Source organism: Periplaneta americana, chromosome 7 (genome assembly GCF_040183065.1).
Source record: "Periplaneta americana isolate PAMFEO1 chromosome 7, P.americana_PAMFEO1_priV1, whole genome shotgun sequence".
Classification (NCBI taxonomy): Eukaryota; Metazoa; Arthropoda; class Insecta; order Blattodea; family Blattidae; genus Periplaneta; species Periplaneta americana.
In genome coordinates this window covers 9,566,936-9,585,340 of record NC_091123.1, presented here as the reverse complement: position 1 = coordinate 9,585,340, position 18,405 = coordinate 9,566,936, and the positions used below count along the sequence as shown (strand labels likewise).

At 36.4% G+C, this 18,405-nt stretch overlaps 1 protein-coding gene across 3 annotated transcripts in view; it reads left to right on the top strand.

Annotated features, from left to right (window-relative positions):
- Positions 1-18,405, top strand: part of LOC138702896 (AT-rich interactive domain-containing protein 1A-like) — a 109,609-nt gene that overhangs the window by 77,646 nt on the left and 13,558 nt on the right. For all 3 annotated transcript variants that reach the window (XM_069830282.1, XM_069830281.1, XM_069830283.1), the window contains 3 exons: positions 105-210; positions 3,033-3,265; positions 6,683-7,006. In XM_069830282.1, coding sequence (XP_069686383.1) covers positions 105-210; positions 3,033-3,265; positions 6,683-7,006 — 663 coding nt within the window. The remainder of the gene's footprint in view (positions 1-104; positions 211-3,032; positions 3,266-6,682; positions 7,007-18,405) is intronic.

Genomic DNA, 18,405 nt, shown 5'->3' with positions numbered 1-18,405 from the left:
TTGACAATTCCGCGTAGGTGCAGACGACCTACAGGGTGTCTTACATGGATGTACATCCCAAGATGCAGTGAATGTGAATCGCCCTGATGTGTATCCTGTTGCAGGCTCCTCAGCCCGGCGCGACTTACATGACGAGGAATGAAGATGCGAAGCTTCAGCAAGGCGGCGGTCACTGGAATCAATATTCCGCCGAAGCCCGCACACAGCAAGGTACGACACGTACCGTGTCACAGATGCGGAGTTAGTTGTACGTATTCACCAGCACGTAACACTCTCCCTTGCCCATTACAATTTTCACCCATTTTAATACTTTAATATAAACTCCCACTGGCATTTCATCGCTTCGGTTGAACGCTCTTTGTGTATACTGCTGCTTAGGGTAGGCTTCTCATCTACATGCCAGCTAAATGGTTTTTGTTGCCAGATTGTTGTAGCGTTTGCCTTTATTTAAATTATTAGTTACAGGAAATATAAATAACTCTTACACCACGAAATTATGTTTTTAGGTTTTGACGGAAATACACGTGTCTAGCATTCTTGATATCGAGAAAGCTTTCGAGAAAATTGTTCTTCAGTATCAACGAATCTCTTTATCAGAGAGTGACTCACACGACGTGCAATAATTTTCTCTATTTTGATAGATAGCAGCTTAGTCTATCAATTTTCTTCTTAAATTATTTTCATACAGGGTGAAGTAATAAATAAAGCGGAATATATTGTGAGTCATAAAATGACTGTTAGATAACTCGTTTTTCATTCATTCACAGTTTTCTGCTCAAGGGCAAGTCTTTCACTGCAAACTCAGCATTCTCCAATCTTTTCTATTTTCTGCTTCCTCTTTGTCTCCGCATATAATCCATATATCTTAATGTAGTCTATCATCTGATATATTTTTCTGCCCCGAACTCTTCTCCTATTAACCATTCCTTCCAGTGCATCCTTCAGTAGACAGTTTCTTCTCAGCCAATTCCTTTTCCTCTTTCTGATCAGTTTCAGCATCATTCTTTCTTCATCCACTCTTTCCAACACAGCTTCATTTCTAATTCTGTCTGTCCATTTCAACGCTCCATTCTTGTCTATATCCTCATTTCAAATGCTTTTAGTCGCTTCTCTTCACTTCGTCTTAATTTCCACGTTTCTGTCCCCACTTGTTGATCGATGGAACTACCATAGAGCCAATTGGCTAGTATATACCCATCGATTCATAGAGTCATTCTACCTCAGAGCCAACTGGCTAGTCTCTGAAATTGAGACAACTCATCCTGCCTAAAGTTTTTCCGTGGTTTTCCTAAGGCGCTAAGACAAATGTCGGGATGAGCCCTAAAAGAAATGGGCCACGGACCTATATGCCCTTCCCCATATATTCCCCCTTTTCTAACAAACTACGTAATGCCCTAGTTCAGAATCTATAAATTGCCTGTTAAATGTGCGAGGTCACTCATTTAGTAGCAATGCGAAAGAACAGGGAACCTTTCAATTTGCAGATTCAGAATTCACGGCGTTTCTTCTGACGGTCTTCACCTGCCTTGTCATCGAACAACAGATGACAGAGTCTTCTCGACTCCACTTGCATTGCGAAATGGCGAAGCCCCTTTCAATGTGCAAGATAACACCTGCCATCCTAACGGCAAACAAAAGAGTCTTCTCGACTCCTCCTGCACTGCGAAATGACACAGTTCTTTCAATGTGCAGATCTACACCAGCCATTTCTTCCTCGCCCCGTCCCGTGATCACTTTGATCACATTTCCGTCCCGTCGCATATGTGGTACCTAAGAGGTTACGTCCATTTTCGGTTTTCCCCTTCAAAATTTTCTAAGGCTCCTTCAGTGGAGCAGCGTAACCCGGAGTGAGACAAGTGGTCAACAGGCTTGGAGCTCACATATTTAATTTCTTACAGCCCCGAAACACTTGCAAGGACGCATTTTGCGTACCTTTTAAATTTCTCCTCCCAATTCTCCTCTTTCAATTCAATTCAGCCACAGGATCAGTTGCCTCAGGTACGCCGAGAAGAGTTTTGCGAAATCGAATACCACTCCACTGAAGATGTCTGCCGCAGGTGCAGACGAAACGTCTGGTAGAAAATCAACCAACAGACCACGGCCTCTCAGCCCGGAAAACGAACCTAGATCTATAGACTCCGGCCGTGAAAGCCTACACTACAAGATGAAATAATTTTATTTTGAATCTTGCGTACACTACTTTTAACACTTGAATATAAGTAATTGATTAACTAGCGGACTTACTCGTGTTAATTATGTAAGTCTGTGCTACTTACAACAAATCAAACGCACCCACACAACAGGCAGAGAAGTACGAGATGACGCCGAGATCTAGTAGGCTCTGAGGATGGTGTGATGAAGCACTGAAACAGCTGTAAGCCGCACAGACTTACATAATTAACACGAGTAAGTCCGCTAGTTAATCAATTACAAATAATTTTAGTTTTGTCCTTTAAATGTGCAGAAATTTTATCCTAACAAATGTAACATTTTAAAATTCCTTTTCAGAACGGAAAGTTACATTTGTTCGGATCAAATTTATGCACATTTAAAGGACAAAACTGAAATTATTTCAGTCATTTATTATCATAATACAATGCTCTCTTAAATTGACTGAACATACTGGGAATTAAATTAATGATTTCCCAAACACGCTATGAAATATTTCGTATAAAACAATTTTTTTATATCTAAAAGGAAGTAAAAACGATCAAAATTGTATTAAACGTTTTTGTTTGAAATATCTCAAAGAATAACCCCCTGAAATTAATGACATGACTAACGATTCATCCTGTATATTATAACGTTCTTATCGCTCTATCAGAGTTTCCCCAAAATTTGACCATCGTTATGTTGACGGATAGGACATATTTAAAATAGCTACAGGAAATACACCGGCCCAATAAAATTTATCGTTGCAACAGAGTTTATCGCTATATCAATTTTTGTTGTACGGAGGTTCGACTGTATTATTTATAGAGATTTGAGTAATTCATATTCAACAAGGCTGTACATGTTGGGTGTGGTTACAGTGCCGCCGTACCCTGTGAGGCAGCAGATGATGAACGGGTCCTACGGAGGCTGTCTGCCAAGCCAGGCACTGCCCGAAGCTTCCAGTATGATGGGCCGCAGCGGCGACAACACCGACATGCAGCCGTCGCAACAGCAGCAGCAGCAGCAGTACGTCTACGAGCAGCAGCAGCAGCAGCCGCCTGCGGGCACCACCACCCTTACCCCTAACATGGTTCCTAAGGAAGAAGTTAATGTGAGACCACGCTTCTTGTTCTGCCTTTAGGCTCTGGGTGCACTGCAGCCTGCTGACTTATTATGCTTGCCTTAGTCTATTGCAGCAAGGACATTGTCCTAACACTCGCTAAATTAACACATTTTATTACCATACGAAATGCAACGGGAACGTATTGTTACGTAGCAACATTTAATTTTGAGATTTTTACACATCAGACAACAAAATTGGGTTTCGTCATGTAATTTGTCTTTCCAGCGACTTTTCCACAACTGTGGTACGAATTTTGTTCACCTTAGCATGGAACCAATTCACCCAGTAATGCATATGCTATACAGCGGAGGTTATATTACCGTAATTTTTCATTAAAATTATGATTATGATTTTATTAATAATAAATTAAAAACGATAATTAAGACTTGTATTGTCCTGACTTGTATTGTCTCGATTACACAACTTTTAACACTATATCACTTCGGTATATGTATGATAAGAACTTTCTTGTGTTAAATTTTAACGTACCTTGTTAACATGTTTCGACCTATTTTGGGTCATCTTCAGAACTGGTCGTTGTTAGTCTTGGCGCCTCTTGTTTCCTGTGAGGGTGCGTTCGTAGTGTAGAGTCAAAGGCAGATCATTTCAAACACGTTACAAAGAACACATCACAGCCATAACAAAATTACAAAACACCTCCACATATGCAGAACACATCACAAATGCCAACCACACCTACAGAGACATCAACACAGACATGGAAATACTGCACATCTAACCAAAAAGCCAGAAACTCAACACACTAGAACAATATGAAATATACAGACACACAAAAACACACCCCAACGATATTCTCAACACACAACTCAATTTCAAAACACATACACTCTTTGACTCTACACTACGAACGCACCCTCACAGGAAACAAGAGGCGCCAAGACTAACAACGAACAATTCTGAAGATGACCCAAAATAGGTCGAAACATGTTAACAAGGTACGTTAAAATTTAACACAAGAAAGTTCTTATCATACATATACCGAGATAATTAAGACTTTATGTAAAAAAATTGTTCACCTTCAGTGTCAAACTGCTAACAAACAATGTGTATAACAATTTTAATTAAGTTCTGGCAAATAGATTCTGAGAAAATGATACACTGGGCTGCAAAAGAAATGCTGAGTCGAAGTCGCTATCGATTTGAAATATTATCGTGTTACGAGGACTTTGCTTAGGAAACAATAGAAAAAGAGATACACAGAAGGTATTGCATATGAATCCTATATCCACTTCCATTGATCTTTAAAATATCACTAAAAATTTTAAATATTTTTTTAGCCATTCTTGTTTTTAAGTGGGTCTCAACATCTTAGGTTATTTAGAGTCTGAATGAAATGAAGCTGATAATCCCGGTGAAATGAGTCCGGGGTCCAGCACCGAAATTGGATTGAGGGAAAACCCCGGAAAAACCTCAACCATATAACTTGCCTCGACCGAGATTCGAACCCGGACCACCTTGTTTCGCGGCCAGACACGCTAACCGTTACTCCACTAGCAATTTTTTTTTTTTTTGCCTTAAAGGTAACATTCATATTAACAAGTCCCTAGCACAATGGATAGTGCGAGAGGAACAAATGGTTTTTCTTCATATATTTCAATTTTTAAGATTTTTATACCTTTTTTTTTAATTCCTGTTAAAGAAAGGTTAAAGATTCAGGTACAGTTTATTGATATTACTAACAAACCGGACCTTTCATACAATTATTATTTTAAAAATTGTGGAAGATGTTATGATTTAAACGATACCGAAAAACACAGTTTTGAAAAATTGAGCGATAAAATTACATATTGCTGGCTGATATCGCGTTTGCATGGAAGGACATTTTAATGCATATCATGGTCAATTTTATAGATATTTTAAAATTCCTTTCACAGATATAAAACTAAAAGTTTATATTAAATTACTCAATTAAATTAATTTATATTTGTATTAATTTAATTTATATTAAATTTGATAACTCAATCCCAAGGGAAAAAATGGAACTCTCTGCATCAAAATCCACAGTTAATTCCCGACTTACCACGAAAATCGTCTGTAGCTGCATTTAGATTGGCAACAGGCCATGATTGTTTGGCCAAACACCTGCATAGAATTCGAATATATCAGTCCCCTAACTGCCCATTGTGCAACTCAAACCAAGAAATGGATTCGGAACACCACAAAATCTGTGCTTCAGTGGCTGGTCATGATAATATCTTTGAAAAATATTGGAGTGCAAGAGGTCAAATGACTTTATTGTCAAACGCCTGGCATTAGAAAACAACAAGAACAACAACATATTAAATTACTATGCTGTTCAGTCAACTGTCCGAAGACAGGTCTGAACCTCATAAGTGATACCAATAAGGAATCACTCATGAGACAACTAGGCCAGGGGATAATGGGATAGGGTTGCCAGTTCCTTTCCCCCTCCATTCATCGCCGATTAGATACATATTACACTAATCAGACTTTCAGATGTATACAAACAGTTCTTCCTCTGACACATGTCGTCAAGTGAGATGTACTGCCTGATAATAAGATATATATATATATATATATATATATATATATATATATATGTACATAGATATAGATATAAAATATACAAATGTTTGTTTTTGGGTCTGTACATATCAGTCAGAATTTTAATCAGAGGAATTAAATTACTATTAGAAAAATTAAAAACTCAATTTATTTTGCCCTCGAGAAATGAGCGATACAGATTGGCTGATACTGTGTATGCATGGCAGGACATTTTAATGCATAACTTGGTCAATTTTATATATACTCGTATCTTAAAATTTCTTTCACAGGTATAAAACTAAAAGTTCATATTAAATTACTATGAGAAAAACAAACAAAAAAAAAATCAATTTATTTTATCCTCGAGAAATGAGAGATACAACAGATTGCTGGCTGATATTTTTTATAGTTATCTCAAAATTACTTTCACGTATAAAAAACTAAAATTCATATTAAATTACTACGAGAAAAACAAATAAAAAATTAATTGATTTGATCCTCGAGAAATGAGCGATACAGATTGCTGGCTGGTATTGTGTTTGCATGCAACGACATTTTAATGCATAACTTGGTCAATTTTATAGATAGGACCTATGTTAAAATTACTTTCACGTATAAAAAAACTAAAATTCATATTAAATTACTACGAGAAAAACAAATAAAAAATCAATTTATTTGATCCTCGAGAAATGAGCGATACTGATTGCTGGCTGGTATTGTGTTTGCATGCAAAAACATTTTAATGCATAACTTGATCAGTTTTATAGATATCTTAAATTTTTATAGCTAAAAGTTCATATTAAATTGATATAAAAATGAATTTGTTTTACACTCGAAGATGAATGTAATCCTGTAAGTGAATGGCGTCGCTGGTTGCAGAGGGAGGAGAGACTGCACGTGTTGGAGCTGATCCCGACGTCCACGACAAGCAGCGAGCCGGCCACGAGCGCCGCCGCCGCGTCGACGACGGTGACCCCGAAGACGGAGACGCCGGCTTCCGGCAGCGCCGCGCCCAGCACGTCCAAGAGCGGCAAGGGGGACTCGCAGAGCGCGAGCGGACCCCTGCCGGCGTTCGAGCAAGCTTTCGGCTCCACGGAAATCGGTCGCTACTCGCACGAAGGATTTTTCAATAACTCTCAGCAGAGCGAGAACCAACAGCAGCCGCAGCAGCAGCAGCCGCCGCAGCAGCCCGTCAGCAACCAGGTCAGTATGAGCTCTGCCCCCGACTACAACTATTACATGGGCCCCACACAGATCCCCCCCGCTTTCGAGTCTACGATGCACTATCACCAGAATCAGCTCTCCGCAGTAAACCAGTACTCAGGGTTCTACAACTACTACAACTACAACTACAATGAGTTCCACCAGCACTTCAGCTACAGCCACAACCAGTTCGCTCATCTCAACCCATGGACCAGTGCCCCCATGAAGTACGAGAACGTCCTCAACTACTAGGCGGGGCGCAGCACGCATCTCTTTGGTTTCTCTTATCTTCCTTCGTTCGGATAATAATGTGAAATCGGTCTGCCGGCAGATGGCTGACGTTTGTGGACGGACGAATGTCGGCAATTCAATTTGCATTATTATCTATCATCACCGATCAGTGATTCCCATTGAGTTTCAGGTCAGTAGAAGTACGAGTATTTATAATAGGCATAGAGACGTTCGTATATGTTTCCCAGAGCAAATCGCTGTAGTGTGTGTCCTATATTTGTGATGATTTTATAACCTAATGATAATAATAACTTAAAACCTTAAAGTATAAAAGAAATGAAAATAAAAGTGTTAATTTAAATCCTACATACTAAAATTTTGAAACCGATTTTGTAGAAAAAAATTGACAGAAAATGTGCCTTCAAAATATGGGACTGGAAGTAAGGAAAATTTGTAATTCTAAAAGCAGCAGCAGCAGCGCGTTGTCTCGGTCGTAAATTATCCCTTTCCCACATATCCAGTCAAAAGTGATAATCAAAAAAACTAGTCAGTAATACTTAAACATTTTGAGAAACAAATTGAATTCGTTAAATACTTTTAAAATAATATTTTTGGGGACCAATTTCCAAACTTTCACAAGTAGCATCTACGTGCAATACTGAAAATTCATCAATCCGTTTATCAACCTCGACAAAGTAGTGAAATGTGGCAACTGTTAAGAGAAAGAATCAAAACTTTCGTTTTAAAGACGTAGTTACAAATATGTGAACAACACCTTTGTATATACATAGTTAATTGTGCATTATCGCTTCTGGAAACGACTTCAAATGCGTGTCAATGCGAGACCTCTCAGAAGTCAACGTGTACAGTTCCCAAGATAACTTATTCATTATTAATTATATGTAACCTCTGCGCGCGATTTCAAAGTATCGTTGTTTCCTGGAAGTGTGTAGACATTTAATATTTTGATTGAAAGTAGTTACACTTGGTTTCCACATAGTGCGGACGAGAACATCTTCCAGACAGAAAATGCAGATAAACCTTGGCAAGATAAACTCACGTAAAACCGGAAGAGTCTGTCTCATAATGCTACTTTCGAACTGTCGCGAGTTTTAATAATAGCTTTTTCCCTTTACTTACACTGATTTCTAGCTGGTGATAATGATGTGGATAGCAGTCTATTTTTATCGATATCTGGTATAATACTTCAACAGAGAATTATACAAAATAAGCGAAAGATAACGAAAATAAGCAGCTAACGTCAATGGTAATTGTAGGATAGCACTGGTAAGCAGAGAAACAAAATATACGTTTATAATTTTCTGAGGAATTTATTTTCAAGCACTTGTTCTTACTGCATAGCGAGCAATTCATATAAACTTTCAAGGTCGAATTTTACTGTCGCTATTATGATGATATGCTCGGTTAAAATTGGTTTTTATATATACAATTTTTTTATGAGTAGGAGGGATATAGTTGTACACACGTAAGAATAGAAGAATATTCTTTAATTAATCATTTTATCTTCATATTATCTCGCCATCTTTTAACTAATATTTCTCATCACAGATAGCAGTCGATTTAGGCTTACTATAAATTATTAGTTTAAGAGGAGGTGTCAATGGAAGTACAATACATTGTTAAAAATTAACAATTCCCTTAATTTGTACCATGGTGTTACAAAATTTTGATATGACGCATATAACAACGTGTGAAGCATGTACAACAATTTTCATGAAAATTCAAGTCTTTTGGTAACAGTGGCTTAAAGGATTTTAGTAATTTTCGTTTTACTGATATACCATTTAAAAAAAAAACCAATGAAAATAACTAAATTGAATTTTGTAAACTCTTATTTCATATATAGCCAAGTAATTGCTTTTTAGGATTTTTTCTTTGACACTTGGCTTAGTTTATATTGTTTTTTTAATAATTTTCCAAAATTGATTTTCTCTTCAAGAATAAATTTTGTGCTGACTGAAAAATATACCAGATATGAAGATTTCTTAATATTTAAATAAAGCATACACAAACTTAAGCAAGTGTGCAAAATTTCAACAAAATCCATCAGTTAGTTTCTGAATTATGGATACATTCTTGGGGAGGGGGGGGGGGAAGTAACTTTCGGAAAAAGAAGAGAAAAGTTTAGGATTGTAACAAAAGAGTGGCATGACATCATGACGTCTAATAATTATTTTGAGTCATTTCCTCATGGAATTTCGAAATAAAATTTTGGCAAACAAATCCTTAAAATCACAAAAATAAAAAGAATAATACGTTTTCCGAAAATAAAAAAATTGAATTTTTTACCATTTTCGGAAGATGAAGCTTAAAGTTTAGGATTATAATGAAGAATAATTATTTTGAGATACTTCCTGATGGAATTTCGAAATAAAATTTTGGAACCAAATCTTTAAACTTCAGAGAACAAAATAAAAATTAAATTAAACAACCTAATTTTGTACAATTTTCGGAATATAAAGCGTAAAATTTAGGATTATAAAGAAGAAGAACTATTCTGGGCACTTCCTGATGGAATTTCGACAACCTAATCTTTAAACATCAGAGAATACAATAAAAATAAAATTGAAAAATCAAATTTTTTACCGTTTTCGTTGATAGTTCTCTTTTTAAAGATCATTACTTATTTCAGTCATCTGATGATGCAACACATTATCTCATAAGATTTGTTTAAAAACAAATTATTTGCCTATCCAACACCATTATTGCATTGCGAGTATGTATTTGAACCCGGTAGAAATCGCGCGACTATAGAAATGCACTTCATTAACTGTTTGTTATCAAAATATTCACCATTTATTTGGTTTTCCGTCAATGACACAATCTGGTGACATGTGTGGTGGCACTTGCCGGTCGTCGTACTCCACATGATAAAAGGATCACTCTTTAAAACGTTATGTTTCTGGACATACAGTGTTTCTGAGTGAGCTTCCATATATTTTGATGAACCACATGGCCTAGTCCACTCATTTATTTCGGCTTCACGAAGTTTAAATTAGTTTAAAACTAGAATTCCCAACTTTTTCTTCATATCAGAACAATATGTAAGCATATTATAACTGAAATATCTTTAGTACCAAAAGTTTTAATTAAACCTAATTTCACACCAATATTCCGATGTGGTTTCATGCTTAATAGTATATGTTCATGTCATTTAGATCAGCTTCATATCATTATATTCTATCATGCCTGTAATATTTATCAGCTTCATATCATCATATCTATCATGCCTATAATATTTAGCTCATTTATTCTCTGTTCAACTCAATTGCAACAAGTCTGCTGCTTCTGTTTGTTGTAGTTGTTGATAAGAGGCAAAATTCTTGCTTTACAGATCAGTAAGTTTCCGGAACAGCTCAACTTTAACAGAGTCTGTTTAATTGCAATTTTTAGTATGAAATTCAATCCCGAAATTTAACCAATCATTTTCTGGCGTTCTTTTACAGTCTGCATGAGTTTGTTTTCATCACAAACCACATTGAGAGAGCATTATGACGCAGACATCATCTGTTTGCATGCATTTATTCTGTCAAGGTGGGCTGAAGGCTTCAGATAGTGGGACTGGGGCTAAAATGAACAAATAACGCATTGAATCGAGAGGAAATTTCAGCTACCACATGGATATTGTCTGATATTAGCAGTTTATGCATGTGGCTTTCGTTTCTTACAGAGAGATATTCTCGGCAGTTTCAACAGTTTGTGCATACCACATATATGGATTCAATCCCAGCCAATATCGATTAAGAGTGTCAAAAGCAGAGTACCAGTACAATGCTGTATTGTCTGCAGAAAGAAAGTAAATAATTGACTAAATAGCGATCTTACTCGTGTTAATTATGTAAGCATGTGCGGCTTACAGCTGTTTCGGTGCTATTCAACACCATCCTCAGAGTAGAGTATAAAAGATTCAACATGGAGAAAGAAAGTGTTCAGATTTACTGTACGGAAGCAACATATTTAAAAGATGAAAAGGGGGTGTCTGTTTTTAATATTCGATCTAATTTCTACATGGCTAGACATCTCTACAAGCCATTAGGCCGAGAAGTCCTGTGACAAGAAAATATTTAATGTGGGTACAACCCAAAATCTTCACAGAAACGGACTACAAATCCAATCAGTATTTGAAAGAATGCAGTTTTGGGAACGGTTTAGATCTCACATTTTTGTTTCATCACTGATGGCAGTGAATCTTTTGCAGACCAAACTGCAAGGCATTTAAAACATGTTCAATCTTCTCCACAGTGGCATGGTTGACAGCATTCTTAATTATAAACCTAAAAAAGCTGGTTTCGATTCTCAGCAGAGATGAGGTTTATTCTTTCGTTTTCTTTCCAGAGGGAAGAGTGCACAAGTTGTCCTTTTTTTTTAGTTATTTAATGATGCTGTATTAACTACTAGGTTATTTAGTGTCGATGAATTTGATGATAGCGAGATGAGGCCTAGAATTTGCCATGTGATTAACCTGATGTTCGCCTTATAGTTGCAGAAGGCCTCGGAAAACCCGAACCGGGTAATCAGTTTTAATCCACACCCGAGTGCAGTCCTGGATAGATTGGCAGACAAATGCCCCAACTGCCTGAGCAATGCCGATGGCATTCTGTTATCTTGTATTGCCTTCTGCAGTAACCAGAGAGTCCCATTACTTATGATGAATGTCTGAGGTTCATAATCTTCACAAGATTGGGGACACTATGAGCTAAGAATCCAATTTTTACCCACATGTAATGAAAAATTTATGATTTAGGACTTGGCACTCTTCATCATGTTTGAAGTATTTTTTCCCTGTGTCACAGCTGTAGAAATACAACGTTTCAGAGCTGTTATTAGCTCTGGAAAAGGGGAAACCATTGTTGGGTCCTTCACCAAGATCTATTCTACAGCACTCAATTGAGCTAGAAGAGCTGTTGGCAAAGGATCCAAGAGGCAGGTTATCATTGCCTAAGAGTTCTTAGCAAAGGATCCAAGAAACAGGTTACTCTTTCCTTGCATGAAGAGCTCTTGGCAAACGATCCAACAGACAGGATATTCTTTCCTTGACTTTCTTGATGAAAGACCTGAGAGATAGATCTGAAATGTTGGATGTTCCTACAGCTTTGACATGGTATAAAGACCCAAAAATTTCACACTATGATAAATTTATATTAACAGATAAAATGATTATCAAGAAAGAAGAGCACTTTATAGAGTGAGATAGAAAACTACATGTTTAAACTGCTAATATGAAACATTCAAGCAGAAGTGAAGTAACGCTGTTGAATGTCTTGAACGCGCGGTGCCCTCTGAAAATGCTTATTGGTGTTAACATAAAAGATTCATTCCAGGAGTTTTTATGTGAACTTTGTCATGATAGGACCGTGTACCTAGAGACTTGTTTCTTCGATATCACGAAACAAATATTTTAATTTATAGTAGCAAGGAAAGCAGTAATATCTGAGTGAGAACCATATCACCACTCATGTTCACTCGTGGACGACTTGGAACTATTTTCAGTTTCAATTAATTCTTCTCGCAGTGAGCACATTGATACATGATGAAAGAATGAAAGGGGTTAAAATTATTACTTGGAATTTTCATTAATGTTATACAGTTCATAGTAGGGCCACACATGCTTCCAGTTCCTTTAACATGAATGTGTCCTCAGGATTGATACTATCACATTTCGAAACAGAAAGTTCACGTTGTACTGTTTGTGTTACCCCTTCCCATCGAAGAGAGGATATAATGTATGTTGAAATTGTGGTAGCCGTGTTGAAGTACCCCAATGAACACGAAAACAAACTGAATAGATCGGTTACTAGCACTTGTGGAGATACATCACCAGCGTAGATTCTTTTACAACTCTGCTTGCTATCCATACCTTTGCCATTTCCTGCTTGTTGAAGAAAGAGATTGAAAGAAAGAAAAACAAATCTGCACCAACCTCTCTACTCACTATTACCTTTCAATTCAGAGTAATATATTTATTTCCCATAATGAGGAGCAAGTATGAACAGTACAGAGTATGTTTCATAGATATGAAATTAAATGTGTTGTACATAGAGCTGGGTATTTGTACAAAGGAAATCCCTTTATATTAGGACACTGTGACAGCTTTGCAGTATTTTCTCTTCAGTTAATGTGCAGAATATGGTACCAAGATGGTGCAACTCTTTGATATCGATATTGTTCCGGAGAAAATTTTTCACAATATTTCCTAAATTCATATTGGTTCCAACTCCAGGCAGAGATAGTCACTTGAAGTATGTCATATACGAATACATTGCAACCATCGCTTACGAAAGATAGCTGTTAGCTGGGTAAATATATAACTAAATTGACAGTTGATTGTAATGCATGACCCTTGTCTCTTGATTAACGAAGAACAAAAACATCAGCGATAATCCTACAGACAGCATAGCACCACAGATATTCAAGTATGAGGGCCCCATAATGAGATATAGACAGTTAAATACTGTTTCAAATTGTTTTACTAATTTAATACAGCCAATGTTATTTTCCTGCTCCTAATTTGCCTTCGTTGTAAACAAATTTAACGAATTCAAATTTCATTACATTATAAAATCATGCAATAAATATAAATTCTGAATTTCTTCAGATTGGAATGTACCTACTTTTGTAAACGTACCGTAACTATGATTTTTCAATTTAGATTAATCCATATCATTGCGTCTAAATACACATCTAAAGAAGCAACTTTCTTCCCTTTCATATTTACATTAATTGTATAAGCATACCTAGTTACTCGACGAACAAGTCTTGATTCCTGATAGAGTTTGTACACTGCATGGTGCCAGATTTTGAAGTTACTTCAATCTAGCAATTTATTTTGAATTTGTACCGGTACCTTTCAAGGAGTACACGAATGAAGTGTAGTGGCTCCTATATCACAGATTTTGCATAACAGTACTATGATTTAAAAAAAATCCATAACCTCAATATGACAGAAGAACTAGATAACTAATAGTGCGTTCAAAATCTAGGAATAGTAAATATCTCTGGTTTTCTGAAGGTTCGCTTGTGTAATATATTCAAAGAAGACAGAAAGTGTGAAACAATGAAGCAGGAAAACCTTTTCATTGAGTCCAACCACTAGATAAAAATGTGAAGGAAGGGACTTCATGTACAGTATATAAATTTAGTAGTGTTACAGGAGATAGTTACTAAAGCTACAAGGTATCATTACTTTCCAGTTTATTATTACAAGATAAAATTAATAAAACATGATAATTAAAATGCCATGAGCTATCCACATTACCATGCTACTGATTTGTCAGAATGTGAATTGTCTCTTCTTTTGTTTGTGTTCACTGATAAGAAATGATAATGTTAAAGTACGTAAGTAGTAAGAAACTGATTTTTACTGTTATAGACAACGTCAAATATCTTGCATGAAAATAGACCCTTCATTTGTGTAACAGTGCAATGTATGAAAAAACTTAACTTGGCTAAAGTATTTCTTTCTTGCTTAGGCTGTAACTGAGAGTGGTTTTATTTGAGAGAAATTAACATTTCTCAAATTTATGTTATAGAACTTGCCAAAAAATGAGGTATCGAGGCATGTTCTTCAACATGCACTGTATCAACACAAAAGCCATTCTAACCTGAAGTTACAACCACGAAATTTAAAATCACATCCAAACCATATAAAAATAGATTTACTGTAATTTATCAATCTTTCGTTAGAAGCAGGCTTTAATTCTGCGTCATATGATATCATGGGACTAGCGGAAATCTTGGCTGTTACATGGACCAAGTGATAGGCCTAGACCTATATGATAAACATTACCAGTATCTTAGCTATCACCTTTTCGAGACATTGTCAAATCTGTCCGTCCATTTGTTTATGTATCTTGTCTGACACATCATTCCCATTAAATTAGGTTTTTAATAATAAAAAAATGATCAAGAAGGGAATTTTGGTTGAAATCTCTAATTGTTTCTAATATTTATGTAATCAGATACAATAGAATGAGAATTGGAGTATAACTGAATGTCTGCCCATTTCAGAATGGCGGACTTTTAATTTCTGAATTAACGTCATTATAGACAAATTCAGTTAGTAATGCAAATTTTGCAATATCTCAAAACTTAAAGGTTAGAATGGCAGTGTGAAAATTTTCTTTTCCTTCGGACGATTAAATATTTAGATAGCATATCTATGCCTGCTGCATGAGTGTAGCTTGGCACATTTCCTATTTCATAATTCAGTCTTTCATATTCAGCATTATAGAATTTCGCATCCTATAAATTTTAAGGACTCTGCTTTTGAAGTCATATCAGATTAGGAGAAAGTATGAACAGTTATGAAGTACGGTATCATTACAAGAAAACCGGTGTTGGTTTGTTGTTAATGACCTGTAAATAAGAGGGATAATAATACCAAATCATTCTGACAAACAGAGTAATCGATAGTGGTGGATTTTTCTTTCATTCAACATCACCGACTACATGTGGATGGTTTGTGGATTGTTGGAACTTAGTTGGAAGGTAGGACTGCCAAGTAACAAGATTACTTGTTTAGTTGTTTCAATCAGAAACCTGTGAGGTGAGTTAGCCCACTAAGCAATCATCGACTCATTTGGATTCAAGGCAGAAGGTGGACATTCAGTTCTGTTATACTGCAAAGCAAATCACTGATCCGTTCTCAGTCCTTGAAATGCCCACTCTAGAGCCTGCATGTTGTATGGAGATATCGTATAATATATAATATAGTAGTAAGTGTATGTGTACATAGTCCATATATCAGAAAGCATGTAGTCCAAACTTGGAGTGCCTTACATTCTAGAGGATATATACATATATCTCCTAACAGCCATCGGCTGTTTCAATTAATGATGTTGAAAGTCCGTGAGAGGAAATGTTTATCATAAGTTGTATCACTTCACTTACAAGGCTTCGGAAGTAAGAAAAAATCAAAACCACAGTAACTATTGAAGAATGTTATTAGTTAGAAATGTTAATGCTACACAATTTTATCAAAGTGGTGTAATGATTGTCAATTTGTTTTTAACTTATACATATATATATTTTTTTTGTTGTCGTTATTAGTGGGTATCGTAAAGATAGACAGAACAGTAGAGTTATTTTAAAAGACTCGATTCCAAGTTCCGCAGCGAGCAATCGATCGTTCTGTCTATGACAATTAGGCCTATCAGAAGAATCATGCCAATCTTCCAGCAGTGATAAGTACTTTGCAAGTACATCTACACGGAAAGTCTCAAGTATGATTTCTGAAAGAAAGTGCCAATGTAGTTAAGGTAACATCTTAATCTCGCGAGCAAGAAAAAAAAAAAAGCTTTTTAAACTACTCTGAAGAAAATATGCTTCCTACTGTAGAAACAAACAGGCTAAGTTGCAAGACCTCATACAAGGAATTTTAAATTTAGACATTTTTCTAGTAACAGCTCTAATGCTTCCTGTGGTAGACGGTAGCAGACCTCTGTCTAGTACATCATGATTTACATTATTTAATAATAGACTATGCAATGGGTGGTACGCTGGCCATTGGGAGAACGCCACAGTCATCATAGTTCATGCTGTGAGAGTCACATTTTATGTCATATTTGTTGTTTATTATTAATTAAAACTTAAAGATTAGTTCTTCCATCAGAGTAAGAACAGATGTGACCACTATGTAACAGAAATGTTCTCACGACAGGGCTAGACTTGGCAAAAGAACTCTCAGAATACGGGAATCAGTCTCTTAGAAAACAAAGGGCTGCACTAGAACATGCTGTTTAACTCAAGACAGTTGACAGTTAAGTCCTTCGTCCTCTTCAACTGGAATATTTCTCATTTCTTCATTTCATTTCACTTATTGTATTCCACAATCTTACATCAGCACTGAAGCTTTAAGATTTGGAACAAGTCAAGAGCTATGCTTTTTTTTTTTTGGTTGACATTCACTGAGTTGTCCTTGGTTCATTTCTTCATTTGACAACCGTAAAAATTATCTATGAATTATCTATGAAGATTTTTGCTGTACAATCATGGCGTGTAATAAATTTGAAAATAGTAGAGCTGTTTTGCTTAGAATGGTAGGGATTTATTGGAAGTGTTAAAAATATTTTCAGTTTCTTTCTCAGCCCTTAGTGCTATAATGTATGTGGATGAATAATTTCGAGGGAAAAATTGTCAAGTAACACAGGTTTCCTCGCCATCATTCCATCAATCGTACTGTCACAGTGTAAATCCATCTCCATCCACAGCCTCTGTGTGTTGCGTGTAGTAGGACAAGATGAAAAATTAAACACTCACCACTAAATAGAAAAACAAACAAATAAAAACTTCACAAAGTTATGCTATCATCAAGTATCTTATCAACTTCAGTGGTCTTGGGGAAATATTCGACTTCTGACGTCTCTAGTTAAGCACGTGGAAGGTGCAGGGCCAGAGCAGAACATTGCAACTACATAATTTTCCCTTTCCTCACCCTGATGGCAGATGGTCAACTGTAGGATGGGCAGGCAGAGAAGTGCAGAAGGAAAGTTAGGGAATATATCTATGTGACAACGTCATGCTCACTTCCTGTATGATGACTGACATATTCAGTTTCCATTGGCAGAGGGATCCAGAGAGCAGATAGGGGTTAAAAATATACATTACAGAGCTGCCAGAGGTTGCTTCTTTAGCTGCGGGAGCTATCACTGTTCTGTTTTTTTTTTTGGGGGGGGGGGAGCCTTGAGTAAATTGTACAGTAATGAGGATATTTTCTTATATGTCAAGTCATTCTGTTGTTTACAGGTTTAAAAGGGTAGCTGGTGATTAGCGCCAATGATTTCCAAAGTGGTGAAAGCCACAATACTTGGATTTGTGACCCAAGAAACTGTCGGAGACAGTTACATGTCCGTGTTATCAGTCACATCTGTTCTTGCTTAATAAAGTTTTTATTTAATTGTGAATGCGGGCCCTTGGAGAAACACTGTGAATAACAACAGCATGGATCACATTACAGTGACACTTGGATGGTGTTCAGCGTATGGCTGGAGACAACCCAGTCACTATTTCTGGATCTTTGTTCATATATAATTTAGCTAGTTTCTACCACTTGTTGATAAGAAACACACCAAAAATATATTAAAACTTCTGAATTCCCTTTGTGATTTAATGGAACTGACATGTGATGTGTTCAAACTTTGGTTCATGCA